This window comes from Pieris napi, chromosome 20 (genome assembly GCF_905475465.1).
Source record: "Pieris napi chromosome 20, ilPieNapi1.2, whole genome shotgun sequence".
Classification (NCBI taxonomy): Eukaryota; Metazoa; Arthropoda; class Insecta; order Lepidoptera; family Pieridae; genus Pieris; species Pieris napi.
Genome location: NC_062253.1, coordinates 1,873,115 through 1,888,569, shown reverse-complemented (window position 1 = coordinate 1,888,569; position 15,455 = coordinate 1,873,115). Strand labels below are relative to the sequence as shown.

Sequence of the window (15,455 nt, the reverse complement as noted above, 5' to 3'; positions counted from 1 at the left end):
GCGTTTCGCAATCTTTTTGTCATATTACATTCATTAAAATAAATCACTTGTAATTTCTTTATTTATATTTAAAGTAGAAAGTTGTTTTTTTTAAATTGTAGTGTATATGTCAGAGCAATGGCGCTACTGTCATTGTCATTATATGTCACAGAGCCCATAAATTAACGTCAAAGGAAAATCAGTTTAAAACCACATCCGACATTGACATCCACGCGACAGGAGAGCGCGGCGATGGACCCACGACCTGGTGCAGCTGGCTGTCACTGGTACCCGGCAAGCCCATGATAAGTTGGAACCTTGGAAGGGGTTAGATGAAGGCTATGCCCTATCATGGGGTTCTTATACTTAAAAACTACAATTAAGAATTTGTTTTTTAATTAACTAGCTGAGCCGGCTAACTTCGTTCCGCCTTACAGTCTAATAATATCACTGTTACTTTAGTTAAACTTATTATACGATTTCATTAAGGTTTTTAACATTAATACAACTATTTTTGCAAATACAGAAATGTTTTATTGCTTGCCATTGCGAAAGAAGAATGGCAGTTTTACACACCTCTTCTCTTTAGCGCCAATATACTGGATGTTAAAGCACTTTTTAGTATATACAACATTTTTTGATGAGGTACCTGTCTTCGATTAAGATTAAAGCTGGTTATGCATCTCCTCATTCACCTCAAGATCGGAATTTGACGTAAAATGATGCGTAGTTTTGTCAACGGATGGCACCACATGCTGTTTGCATTCGTAAAATTAATTAATTAATTAATTGTTATTCGATAACTTATCCGATATTTTATTACTTATTCTGCTAATCGGAGCGGAGAAGAATCTACCAAAACGGAGATAAATAACATCGGTCCAGCCGATCTTGAGTTATAAGTGGTGTAACTAACACGATTAGATTAATTGTAACATTTTTGGAAATAAAAGGTTTATTAATAGTTAATGCTAATTTAGATGCTATGCTATGTTTATACTGCTGAATCGTCACGCTTATAACAAAGAAAGCCTGAGTGAGCAAAATCTACAGCCTTGACTCCTAAACGATATAACATGTAGATTCCGAAAAATTTGTCCGAATTTTACTTTCAAAATTTTTAACACTTGGAACACGTGCTTGAAAGCCTAAAAAGATGATACTGAAATATGCAATTCAACATGTCATACTCATCAATCTAAGTCGGTTAAAAATTATGTTTGTTTTTATGGCATAATTTAATGTAACTATAGTTACATCATCGGACGTTAAGGCAGAATTCGAAATTCCACCTCTATCACATCGACGTACGTAGCTAACAACTGAGGAAATTTTTGCCACGTGCCACCATTATGTGGAACCAGTTATCCTAAGCTAAGTATTTACGTACCAATTCCAAGGTCCTTCAAGAAAAGGACATACCAATTTTCAAACCGGCAACGCACTTGCCGACGGTATGTGAACCTCCTGCCCATTTAACCACTGTTCAGCCCTGCGATTCTGTAACTCACTTTTCGGACTTACACAGCGGTTTTCGCATCGGCGGTCGCTGTCAAATCAGTCATGAAGCAGTCATTTTAAGATTTGGCATTCTGAAAAGGTGGCAGCTTGTAGTTTATTGTTTATCAGAATGCCAAATCATATGACTGCTTCACGATTGATTTGAGAGCGACCGCCGATGCGAAAACCGCTGTGTGAGTTCGAAAAGTGAGTTACAGAATCGCAAGGCTGTATAAAAACACAAAACACTTACCGCTTAAAAACACGCCAGCCACTAACAGGAGATGAGAATTGACTTCCATTTTGAAGCACTTTACAAATTCACTATTTTGTTTTTAACAATCAATAGTCCATTGTGTTCTTCTGTAACAAGAGAAACAATTATGTTAATATTTAAAATAGGAAAAACTTACAAAATTTTACATCTAACACAATACTTAATAAACAATAATTCCCTTTCAAGCACAAAATGCGCAGCCGCAAAGCGTATAATATAGCACCAGCTCTGGGGTCACCGGTACTATCTACCAGGCGCTTAATTCTTTAGCAGGTGTGCACGAAAACCTTGCATTTTTAATATTAATATTACTAGGGTAAGAGTATTTTAAACACTCAATATTTGTGTTATGTGGGTAGTATACTATTGTTTTTATTTATTCATCTAAAAGATCTTTTCCAATCAGGAAATTTTTTTCACCGGCTGTAGCTGTTTTTCTCAAAAAATTGTAAATAAATAAATCGTTTATTTGACAAGATAGTGGTACAAATAGATCGAATAACAAGAAATATCTGCACATACTCATTTCAACTAGGTAAAACATTACATATGTACTATTGTATCTAAAAATGCTATTTCAATGTTTTAAATTAAATTAAAATGTAATAACATAATAATTTAATAAAATGTAAATAACATTTTTATTAAAGTCAAGCGAACCTACAGGAACGCTACCACATATTTTATCCATGTGGGTGCATTGTCGGCCATTGACTGAGAATAGTCAATGATTTATAGGCAAATAGGTGAATATTGTACGTGGTCACATTTTCGGGTCTATGACCGTGTCAGATTTCCTTCATGAAGCATTTAACGCAACCAGTATTACACGACCGCCAGCATATTAATAATAATAAAGCCCGTTTTATTTCCAATCATGACAAAAACAAATTATAATATACAGCTTGGATTATTATTTTTTTTAAATTGTTATCCTATACCTAGCTACCGTCAGTACCGTCGATCGGAACCTCTTCACGGGTAAAAGCCTCCTCCAGCTTTTTCAAACTGACTCTGCCTATGGCTCTCTTTCTCCATTCGTTTCCTGCTACCGCTTCTATTTCTTCTATACGCTATTTTTTACCGCCAGCTTAAGATTGCTTAATTTTATGAGAGGAGGAAAAAAATTGCCAATGGACGGTAGTTATCACACATTGATTACTATGTCAAAATTTGGTTGTCTCATCATCGCTCCAGTGGCGCAATTGGTTAGCGCACGGTACTTATAGGGCAGTGGCCGTGAGCGATGCCGGGGTTGTGAGTTCGAGCCTCACCTGGAGCAAATTTTTGGAGATTATTCGATTATACCATAGTTATACGTTGATACGTTATGTTGATATTAATCTGTTCAGTTGAATTACGCATGAATATATCAAACAATTTATCGCCAGCCATTGAGAGCCATCGAGTACGCTTCAAATACTTCGAAGTCGTGTCTGGAAGCCGATTCCACAGCCGATTCCACGCCAGAGTATTTTTTTTTTTAATAAATGGCATTGTTTGAATGGCATAGTGCAACTGAACCAAAACAAAGTACACAACACAGTCAAATAGGTATTACTTAGTTAAATGTATTTAATAATTTTTATTTATTTTTTTCCATTCGTAAATGTTTGAACCTTTTTGTAAATGTATTCCAATTTGCATATCATTAGTATAATTGTCATAATATATAAATCATGTAAGGTATGGGATAACGAAATAAATAAATAAGACAAGAGTTATGTAACCTAACGTTAGTTAAGTTACATATTAACAATCACCTTACACTTGTAGCCAATAAATAGTAAACGTCAGTTTTGCCAGTAACAAATGAGTCCTTAAAATTTTCATACATTGATAAATTGTAATATAACATTCTCGTTTCCGTAAACAATAGGTCATCACTTATATTCTTTATAGGTAAAAGATGTGTTAATTTTAAGATTCCATAAGTAAGTTGTTACAGTTTTATATACATATACAATTGTACGTTTTCTCGTATTTTAAACGATTAAAGACAGTTGACAGTCATTTCAACATCACTCCGCTACCGAACGTACCTAACGCACATATTGTTTTTAAAATCCTTATAAGAGTAAAAAAAATTAGTCTAGGGAGACTAGTTTTTGTGTTGTTTAATGAAACTGTAACTTAATAAATGTTACCAAAATACTATATAAAAAAATTGAAAGCTAAGACTTATTACTAAAATAAAGATAAGGGTTTACTAGGTTGAAACGTTTATACACACCAGAAGTGAATGACTGTGATATTGTTAGGGAAGAGATGGATGGGATGAGAGGTGGAGAGTGCTAGTGGAAAAGTGTAAGTGCATTGTAAAAATGTTTAAATTATTCTTGTACTAATCATTCAGTTTCTTCATAGTTCAGTGCAGAAAGCCACTTGGTAATTATTGTTTTAATGCGTGCAGAAATCCTCGGAACAGTGAGGTCGTTCTGTGAAGCCTGCGAAGTGCCCAGGAAGCTTCCGGAAGCTGGTTGGCTGATTTTGGAAGGAGTTGGCTGGCTTAGTTAGAGAGCGTTCAAGTATTATGTAACGAATTTAGGGGGGGGGGGGGTTCCTCTTGTAAAACGTTACGATGCGGGATGGCATTGAAATAGGTATATAGAGTCACGAAACATTTTACTATTGGGTACAAAAAAACGTTACGGTGTGTTTAATGAGGGGGGGGGGGGGCATCAAGAATCACCAAATATTGCGAGTATCTCCAATACTTGAACGATTGTTTTAATTTCGTTTAATAACTTATGGTAAATATTAAGGATCGATATATTAATTTATAAGTCTACATATAATAACAATGATCAAAGAACAGCATAGTCGAACCTTACAGAATCTAGACTTCGTAAGTTCCACATTGTTTTCTCCGACCTGGATAGAGTTTTTTTGCGTCTGGCAACTCTGGTAGTAGGTTGTAAGAAAACAACCTCTACATTTAATTTTAAAAAATAATAATTTTAAGGCTTTAAATTTAGTTAAATTAGGGTAATATAGTTAAAAATAAGATTTGTGTATAATATAAAGTGATTATACAGTGTTTTTTGTCGCGAGAACTTGGCAAAACAGGGATCTAAAACTGGCTGTCAACTTAACGCCTTAACGGTAACGTAGTTTAAAATATCGTCAAACCTGGGGAGTATTTTGTTCTATTTAAGTTATATTTACTGACTACATACGATCATAAAATACTGCTCAGTTTTTGGAGCTACGTCCATCACACATTGGCACGGTTTATGTCTCATTTTGCTTGACAACTAGTGGAAGCAAAATCGACGACGAAAACATTCGCCCAGACAATAATTAATACTACATAATTTACTTGACAAAATAAGAACATTTTGTGTAATTAGGTTTCATTATATGTTAATAGGTAATAAATAGTACAACCACCACCACTCACACATAACAGTTATATATACATACCTTTTTCGCTTGTTCATTGCATACAGTCCCTATTATACAATATGATGACTCGCAGAGGCTTGGCTTTGCAAGAAGAGTCTAAACTTAAATTAGCACTGACTGAATTGCAGTCTTGCAGGGATTTATGTACCCAGTTAACAAGTGAAAGAGAAGAAAATGAAAAAGAATTCTTAAGTGTGCTGGAAGGCAACAGAAAGCTCAAAAATGAAATGTCCTTGCTATTTCAAGAAAATAATTCACTTAAAGATCAGTGTGTTATGCTTCAGCAGGAATTAAATAAACTTGATAGTTATGGTAATGAGTATGAAGTTGCTTTGCAGCGCATAAGAAGTCTTGAAAACCAGCTATTGGAGGCTCAACAATATATTAATAACCTGGAGGCAGTCTCACAAAGTGTAAAAGATACACACACAAACATTTTATACAATACATTAATCCATGATTCAGGTTCTACACCAACTCATCATGTAAAAAGTTTAGGTAAAAACAAAATAAGAAAATATATTAAAATTAATAAATACATTAAAAAGACACAGAAGCTAGTAAAACAATATAGAAATGTAAACAGTGTGGATTTAAAAGTTCAAAACACAAAACTTCAAAATGAACTTGACTTGCATTTAATTGAAACTGAAAATGCTAAATTAAAATATGAATCTGACACATTAGATTTAAAAACAGAAATTTTAAAATTACAAGAACTTACAAACAGTCTCACTTCTAAATTTGAAGAATCACAATGTATGGTAGAAAAATATTCTTCTGCAATGGAAGATCTGCTTCAAATTTCTAATTACACCGCAGAATGTTATGAGCAATTACAGAATAAAAGTTATGGTTGCAATTATAAAAGCCTCCAATTACCACAGACATCACAACACACTCACAGCCTCACCTACACCACAACAAACACTCAGTTAAAGGAAAAAATTAAGGCAAAAGAAAGGAATTTAATGTATTCCGATGAAATGGGTAAGGACATTGGTACTATTGTACAATTAAATGACGGCCAAACATTTATAAACAGCTGCTATCCCAATGCCACATTTAAAAACATTGTGAAAAATCATATAATCAAAAACAATGATAAATGTAATAATTTAATAATTTTTATAGGGAACAGGGGAAATGTAAATAAACATGATCTTTTAGTATTATATGAAAAACTTTGTTGTTTAGACTCTAAGAGGATTGTTATGTTTACATTTCCCTATAGCCAAAGCTTTCCTAAGGAAGAAAATGACACAAGATATATTCTTAATCAAACATTGCATACATTGGCAATGTATAATGATAAATTTTGTGTCATAGATACCAATAGGTATACAAAAAAGTTTTTTATTACAAAGGGTAGATATTATTACCTACCTGCTTTCTTAAAAAGACAGATAGCTGTTTCGCTATCATATTTTATAGAGATGACAGCCAAGAATTTGGCTAGACCCCTTGCTTCTATTGAGCAAGCATTAGATTATAAGACCTTGGAAGAAATTCCAAATAATATTTATTTAAATTAGATAATAGGACAACAGAGCACCACTCTTGCAATAATAAGGTAAGTATATTATGTGATAAAATTCATTCCCAAAAAATTATTGTGGTTCATCAAAATATACAGGGGATGAAAAATAAAGAATTAGAAATTGAACTATTCTTGAATAGTCAAAAAATAGACTTTTTGTGCATAACAGAGCACTGGCTAAAAAAATATGAAGTTTTGTTTAATTTTTGTAACCACAGGGTTGGTAGTGTGTTTTGCAGAGAAAATGCAATTCATGGTGGCTCATTAATCCTAATAAGTAAAAAACTTAAATGCAAAGAAAGAAAGGATATTATCAGCCTCTCTGTAGAACTAACTATTGAAATCTCCTGTGTGGAACTGGAGCAATTCATTGTTGTATGTCTATATTGTCCTCCATCAGCTGTCTATAATAATGTTGAAAATGTATTAGAGGAGATATTGTGTAAATTAGTAAAGTGTAATAAAGGGCTAATTGTGTGTGGGGACTTTAATGTCAATTTACTTTGTCATTCTAATTCAAGTGTACGCATACTTAGTCTTTTTCGTTCATACAATTTAATAAATCAATTTCATTCACCCACAAGAATAACAGCTAGCACCGCAACTTGTATAGATAACATATATAGTGACATAGCCCCTTTGAATGTTTGTATTTTCAATAGATTTAAATCTGATCACACTGGTCAATGGTTTGAATTCCAATTAAGGAAACAAAAAACATGTAAAAAGAAGAAAATTGTGATAACTCCTATTACAAATGACCGTTTGGACAGATTTAGAGAAGCATTGGTCTATAGAATGCCATTTCTGTGTGGCAACTCATCCCCTAATAATTTATACAATACTTTTTTTGGATCATTTATTGATGAATTCAAGAAAGTATTTACTCAAAAGACTTTATTGGTCTCTGAGAAAACAAGTTTCTGTGACTGGGCAAATGAGGAGTTACACAGGAAAAGGTTAAAATTATATGAAATCTATGACGAAATGCAATATAACACTAGTGTGGAATTTAGGGAATATGTTAGGTTGTATTCAAATAATTTCAAAAAAGATTGCAAAACTGCAAAGTCTCAATATTTAAGTTCAAAAATAAAAAATAGCATGGATAAAGTAAAAGCTACCTGGAAAATAATAAATGAAGAATCAGGTAAAACGTCTGACAAACGAACTGATTATATGTTAAAAGTTAAAGGGAAGTTAATAAAATCTGACCCAGAGGTAGCTTCTTCTTTTGAAGAGTTCTTTACAAATGTACCACTAAATACGACCAAGTCCCTAGATTCTTCACCTGCTGCTGCGATCTCATTGCTAGAAAAATGTGTACCTGAATGTAATATTAAATTTCAGTTTAAACATATAACTTGTAATGATATCGTTAAAACTTTTAAGCTTATTAATTTAAAAAAAAGTAAAGATATATGGGGTATGTCAACAGTCATTTTAAATTCCGTTATTAATGTAATAAGCTCTGAATTGTCTATAATTTTTAACAGCTGTATCGATTGTGGAGTCTTTCCGGACGAAATGAAATTAAGTAAGATTACACCGTTGTTCAAGGCAGGTAGTGTGTCTGATCCGTCAAACTTCAGACCTGTTTCCGTGCTCCCTGCGTTGAGCAAAGTTTTTGAAAAGATAATGCTAGACCAGCTTTCTTTACATTTTAATAAAAATAAACTCTTACATAATAAACAGTATGGTTTCACTAAGGGTCGCTCCACAATCGATGCCGGTGTGAAGTTGATTTCGGACATATTTAACGCCTGGGAAGAATCATATGATGGAGTCGGCGTCTTTTGTGACCTGTCAAAGGCCTTTGACTGTGTTCATCCTGATATACTCGTTGGAAAGCTTCAACACTATGGCGTTGATGGCAAAGCTTCCAGCCTGATGAATTCATATTTAAAGGGAAGGATCCAAAGAGTTCATGTCAATGGAGTCACCTCTCCGGGTTCGCAGGTATCAATGGGCGTCCCCCAAGGATCGATTCTCGGGCCTTTCTTATTTCTGATTTACATAAATGACCTCCCATTCTTTGTCAACGAAGTTCATGAGATGGTATTGTTTGCTGATGACACTTCACTTCTATTTAAAGTGAATAGGAATAACGTATTATTGGACGATGTAAACAATTCTATCTCTCGTATAGTTAACTGGTTTAATGTAAATAACTTATTGCTTAATGAGAATAAAACAAAATGTATTAGATTTACAACTACTAGCGTAAAGCGAGATATTGGTAACCTGAAAATTAAGGACAGTGAACTAAACTTTGTTGACAAAACTGTTTTTCTAGGCATAACAATAGATAGTAAACTCCAATGGGGCCCACACATAGAGACTCTTTCGAATAGGCTGAGCTCTGCAGCATATGCAGTAAAGAAAATCCGACAGTTTACTGATGAGGACACGGCTAAAATTGTGTATCATAGCTACTTTCATAGCGTTATGTCGTACGGCATTTTATTGTGGGGTGCTGCTGCAGAGGTTCAATCCATATTTGTGCTGCAGAAGCGGGCTGTTCGGGGTATTTGTTGTGTTTCTCCGAGGGAGTCGGTACGGAATAAGTTTAAGGAATTAAATATTATGACACTATCTGGTCAATATATTCTTGAAGCCTTGTTGTATGTCCAAAAAAATATAAACGATTTTAAAACAAATGGTGACTTTCACCAGTATAATACGCGAAATAGAACTAATTTGAGTGTACGACCAACCAGGCTCCAAAAGATAAATCACTCCTTATATGGAAATTGTATTCGTTTTTACAACAAACTCCCAAGCGCAATTAGAGAATTATCACTAAATAAATTCAAAGTCCTCGTTAAACGAAAATTAATCAACAAAGCTTTTTATAAATTTGAGGACTACTTAAATGATCCTAATCCTTGGGATTGAATTGCTCCAGTTCAAACAATTTGTATGACAATACTTGGCGATTAAAAAGAGTGGCGGAAAGTTTCTTGCCAGTTCTTCTTACCCGCTCTACGCCCTTGACTTGCGAACTGGTAGTAAATGTAAATTTACGATTAATTTAACTTGACTATTCAAAAGTGTACTTGGTTACCTACTTGAATAAAGATATTTTGAGTTTGAGTTTGAGTTTGAGTTAAATTTACCGTTTTCGATATTAACCCGAATGGCTCTTATTCTCATTATAGGCTTTCTATATGTGAAAGGTGTTACTCTTCAGTAAATAGGTGTGTTATTGCAGTTTACTGTACTATAACATACATTTCAATTTGTTCGTAACATTTTTGTGCAGCAAAAACAAAACAGTGGCGCTACCTTTTTAGGGCCTCAGATTTCTGGATCTGTTTCATGATCGATTGTCAATCTACAGTGCCACATTCTTGGCCGGTAAGAGCGTCGCTGTCATATTAGTATTGCCAGTAAACAAAAATTAACCATTATAAGGGAAATAACTTAAAGTCTGCATCACTTAATAATTTATTTGAAATGTCTTAATAAAACAATGTATACTAGTATCTAGAAAATACTAGGCTTAAATAAATGTAACACAAACTTAGTAACAACTGATATGATAGGTTTTGTTACCTGTACTATTAATATAATATCTTTTAACATAGCAATCAGATCCGTTCGATAAATTAAGCTTTGCGATTGTAATTAATAATGCAAGGAATAAAAATAAATACATTTTAGTTAGATTTTTATTAGATGATGGTTGATTTGAGAGCTAACTGACAAAGTCAGCCTGACATTTTAAAATGGCGACGGTAGTAACCATTTCAGTCGCCTACCAAGAAAAGTATGTGGCACTTTAATAGATTAGTAGATGATTAACCTGATGATCAGACTTCTATCGATATGTTGGGTCTAAGGCAAGCCGATTTTCTCACGATGTTTCACAGTTCGAGCGAATGTTAATTGCGCACATAGACAGAAAGTCATTCTGCGGGGATCGAACCCACGACGATGGATGAGTGTACTGAAGCCACTACGCCAACACTGCTCTTAATATAATATAGCCTTTATAAAAGATTTTTCTTTTCAACATTAAAAATAACATATAAAAAAACGCGGTCACTATAATAAAAGCTCGAAACCAGTAGCAATACACGCCCATACTTGACCCGTCAAATCACGTCAAAAATCATTTAAAACCCTTATCTCGCCAATATCTTATTTCGTATCTTTCTCAGAATATATAATGGTGTATTTTATTCTCGAGTTCTCGGAACGATACAAAAATAATGACAGGTGCAACTTATAATTTGACGTTTACGACTTGCACTTTTTGATTTTTAAATCCGTGGGATGCTGTCTGATATATGGGTAATTTAATTGCAATAATATCTGTGCTGGGATTATTTTACAATATGTGTCGAATATAATAAGAATGTAAATAAGAGTATGTAAGGTCGTACTAATTGTTAACACAAAATTCTTTTTTTACGATTTGGCATTCTGATAAACAATAAACTACAAGCTCCCTTCTTATCAGAATGTGACAAATCATAAAATGACTGCTTCACGACTGATTTGGGCGCGACCGCCGCTGCAAAAACCGCTGTGTGAGTTCGAAAAGTGAGTTACAGAATCGCAGGGCAGTCCTAAAGACGTAATCGTAAAATTTAAAATTCGCTTACACGAACTTCTTTGTGAGGGTAGACCACGAACATTCGTAGAAATAGTTTGAAACAAGGAAAACGATTATTGAATAAAATTAAATCTTGATCGGAGTTTATGGGATATCAAAGACCACGGATGAACTTTTTTAGTATATATATTATTAATTTTCTAGAAAACATTTTTTAGTTCAATAAAAACAACTATCTACTATAATAAAAAATAGAGGTTGATCGTTGAGGGGTGAAAATTGAGGGTTGTATGTATTTTTTAATGCCACAAAATATATAAAAAAATGCTATCAAAAAAAAAATTTTTTTTGGGGCGAACACTCCTTATCACTTAGGGGTTTAAAAGATAGATAGTAGCCGATTCTCAGACTTACTGAATATGCATAAAAAGTTTCATGAGAATTGGTCAAGCCGTTTTGGAGGAGCATGGGAACGAACAGTGTGACACGAGAATTTTATACAGGGTGGCCAAAAAGTCGTGGATCAAACGCAAATAGGGGATAGATGAGGTCATAAGCGGCAAAAAATTGTTCTACGGGAAGTCTCTAAGGTCAACCCCTGCAGAGTTATCATTTGTTTTGGTTTTTATATGAAAATTGACTTTTTTGTACTAATTCTTGTTAAAATTCGAAAAAATCTACATCCTGTATCTTTTTCATAATATCCACTAGATTGGTACTGATGAGTTCTTGCGTTAGACATACTATTTATAGTTGTTTATTGAGTGTATTCAAGATAATATTAAGTGATACGATATAACATTTTTTCAAATCATAAATTTTTCTATACTTTGGACCCCACTGTGAAAAAAAATTACTCCACCGAAAAGTGTCCCTGTATTACAAGTTTTGGCGCATTTAATAGGGATTCTGAAAAGGTATTACACGTGGCCATGATTCGCTCTAATATCTTTCTAGGAAGAATTACAAACAACGATTGTGAAATAATAATTGTGTTAAAACAATTATTTCTCAATGGTTGTTTGTAGGAAACAAAATATTTTACAATAAAATATGCTCAAAATTCCTGACTCTGACCATAATACTTAATCTGCACCGTCTGATCAAATTCCTACGTAATCCTCCAGCCATCTGTCCAATTTTTTGAATCTAGTCCGATTTACACAGTACTGGTTCAGGTAGGTAAATAATCTATCATAAGTCCGAATCGTTGTTGTTTTTTCGTCCTAGAAAGATATTAGAGCGACTCATGGCCATGTGTAATACCTTTTCAGAATTCATATTAAATGCGCCAAAACTTGTAATACAGGGTCACTTTACGGTAGAGTAATTTTTTTTCACAGTGGGGTCCGAAGTAAACAAAAAGTTTTGATTTGAAAAAAATTTATATCGTATAACTTAATATTATCTTCAATACAGTCAATAAACAACTATAAATAGTATGTCTAACGCAAGAACTCATCAGTACCAATCTAGTGGATATTATGAAAAAGATACAGGATGTCGATTTTTTCGAATTTTAATAAGAATTAGTAAAAAAAGTCAGTTTTCATATAAAAACCAAAATAAAACATAACTCTGCAGGGGATGACCTTAGAGACCTCCCGTAGAACAATTTTTTGCCGCTGATGACCTCATCTATCCCCTATTTGCGTTTGATCCACGACTTTTTGGCCACCCTGTATATTAGATGTATATATATAATACTTGCAAAGATCCTATAACAATACAACTCGGTGAAGCGTTAGTATTTATGTTTACCCGTTTCTCTCTGTGTTGGGGTAATATCATATATTTTACGCAACACAATGGTTTCGGAATAACTGTTTCGGTTGATCGCTGTACCGTTGAACGTGCACTGTTTTACATTTTAACAGCCGAGATGGAACGGAACAGGAAATACTGTTGTGAAAATGTCAATTGAAATACCATTCAATTCTATAAATGTTTTATTTACTGAAAAACAAACCAATTTTACTATAAACGGAGATTTATAACCAAAATAATAAAAATTGCAGACGATAAATCACCTAGGATGTTCACAAAAACATATGCGCAGGAAAGTAACCTATTTTAAATTAGGAACGCATAAAGGTCATTCACCTCTAGGTTAAGTTAAAAACCTTGACCTGTTTATTGTTCGTAAGCGATTCAATGAGTATTTTAAGGTGCTTAAATTTTTTTAAATTACTAATGAAGATTCTAATTATTATTTATTAGGGTAAAATTCAAGTAACCGTAATTTAACTCGTAATACTTCATTTATTAGTTTTTAATAATACTTAAATCTCCTTACTATAAAGTTCACTTTAGATATGAATGGAATATCTGAATGAAAAATAATAATTGAACATGTTATTTCATTACGGTTATTGGTTGTAAATTTAACTAAAGGCCGACAACGCACTTGGGAGCCTTCTGGCAATGTGAGTGTCCATTTATCACTTAACATCAGGTTACTTTGCCTCTGCTATTACAAAAAAAGAACTTGTTAAGTTGACATTAACAATAATTTAGTTTCAATAAACTCTTTTTAAAAATACTATTATGAAATTTGGCATAGAATACACACATATATATATATATATATATATATTTTAGAAAAAAATAGTATTTAAACCTATCTTCGATCTGTCTGTATGAGGAAAATATAGAATCTAAAAAAACTGTTTAAATAGCCAATTTAAATCCGTTCAATGTCTGACCTACAACTTGAACCGTACCAGGGTCGCATGAAATAAAAGAGGTCATCTGATAGCCTTGAGCTTGACCTGAACCTCAATAAGGAAAGTTATAATGGTCAATATTGCACGACTTTCGCGTCGTTGAGATTTCTGTTTACCTGGTACATCGATTTAATTGCTGCGATCTTATCTTAAGATTAATGGGCGTAATTTATTAAGCTAAATAGGGCAACTATGAATTATGCGTTAAGCGGATCTACGGATGTTTAATTTGGTTTAAAACACTGTTAAGATGTTATTAATTTAGATTTAGGTCAGTTTGTAAGTTTTTAATAAACATTAATTATTATATATATAAAAAAGTTGCAGTGAAAAGAAAAACATTCACGTTTTTTTATGTTACATAATATTTTATTGTCTAGTTATAACACGAATTACGTTTTTAATAAACAGATTTATTTAACATTTGTGACATAACGGGGCAAATTTCGTGACAACAGATCACAGATTATAAAATGTTCAACGTACGTGTATGAATTTTTGATTTCCAACTTAGTACTGACAATTTACTAACAAAAATATGTACTTTATTCTGAAACACGCACAAAGGCAGTTTTATTTTGAAAACTACGATATAAAAGTCTGCAGGTTTTACAAATAAAAATTCTATTTATGGTTCTATACAATTTAGAAATTTTTATTTAAAGTTATGCTTCTTTAGGCGCGTTATAAAAAATTAATGAGAGTGAAATTTTATGCGCGCGCACCGTGACACAAAATTAACAGAATGAAGTTGCCCACGGAAGATGCTACGGCATTGGACATAATTTAAAAACAACATTCGAATAATAAAAGAACTTATGTTACACTTAATGTAAGAGAATAATAATAAATATTTATTTATTTAATTTTTCAAATGTAAACTGAACTTTATTGACTATAATGACTCTTTTTCCAGTCTTTGATTATTTAATTGTAATTAATTATTTGCATGCAATCAAAAACTATTTTTAATAATGCCCACGAAGTATTACTTCTTACGCGCGTACATAAGTACATGCACCCTTTTTTTTCAGTATAATATGAATATTGTAAAAAAATTACAAGATTTTCGAAACAAATTGAGGTAAAATTAGTCGATAAATTTTACAACATTGCAAATACATTCACAATTAACCACAACAGCCAAAAAACCGCAACGTCGCGCATTGGCGTGCTAGTTCGGTGAGATTAAATTACCTACGACTGGGGCACATGATAAAAATAATAAATTTTGTAACAATGCACACAAATACATACTTTATATGAAAAAAGGGTCTTCAGGCGTAAAGGGTTTTCATTCAAGTTATTACTTTTGATCTGGGCATACGTTAGGTTGTTAGGGAATTCCCCGAACATAATACTTGCTGGAAAAATGGTACATTTTCTGTACGATCTTGCTCTAGGGATTATACATGCGTAAAAATGACAAGAAATCGTAGCAGTACGATTTAAATCGTACAT

The 15,455-nt window shown here is 33.1% G+C and overlaps 1 protein-coding gene and 1 non-coding gene across 2 annotated transcripts in view; one reads left to right on the top strand and one right to left on the bottom strand.

Moving 5' to 3' along the window:
- Positions 1-1,842, bottom strand: part of LOC125059499 (agrin) — a 45,158-nt gene extending 43,316 nt beyond the window's left edge. Inside the window, exon 1 of the mRNA XM_047663933.1 lies at positions 1,733-1,842. Within this exon, the coding sequence (XP_047519889.1) occupies positions 1,733-1,781 (49 nt within the window). The 5' untranslated portion in view covers positions 1,782-1,842. The remainder of the gene's footprint in view (positions 1-1,732) is intronic.
- Positions 1,843-2,946: 1,104 nt separating this feature from the next.
- On the top strand, positions 2,947-3,038 carry Trnai-uau. Its single transcript is given in 2 exon segments — positions 2,947-2,984; positions 3,003-3,038. It is a non-coding gene; the product is annotated as a tRNA-Ile (tRNA).
- The last annotated feature ends 12,417 nt before the right edge of the window (positions 3,039-15,455 follow it).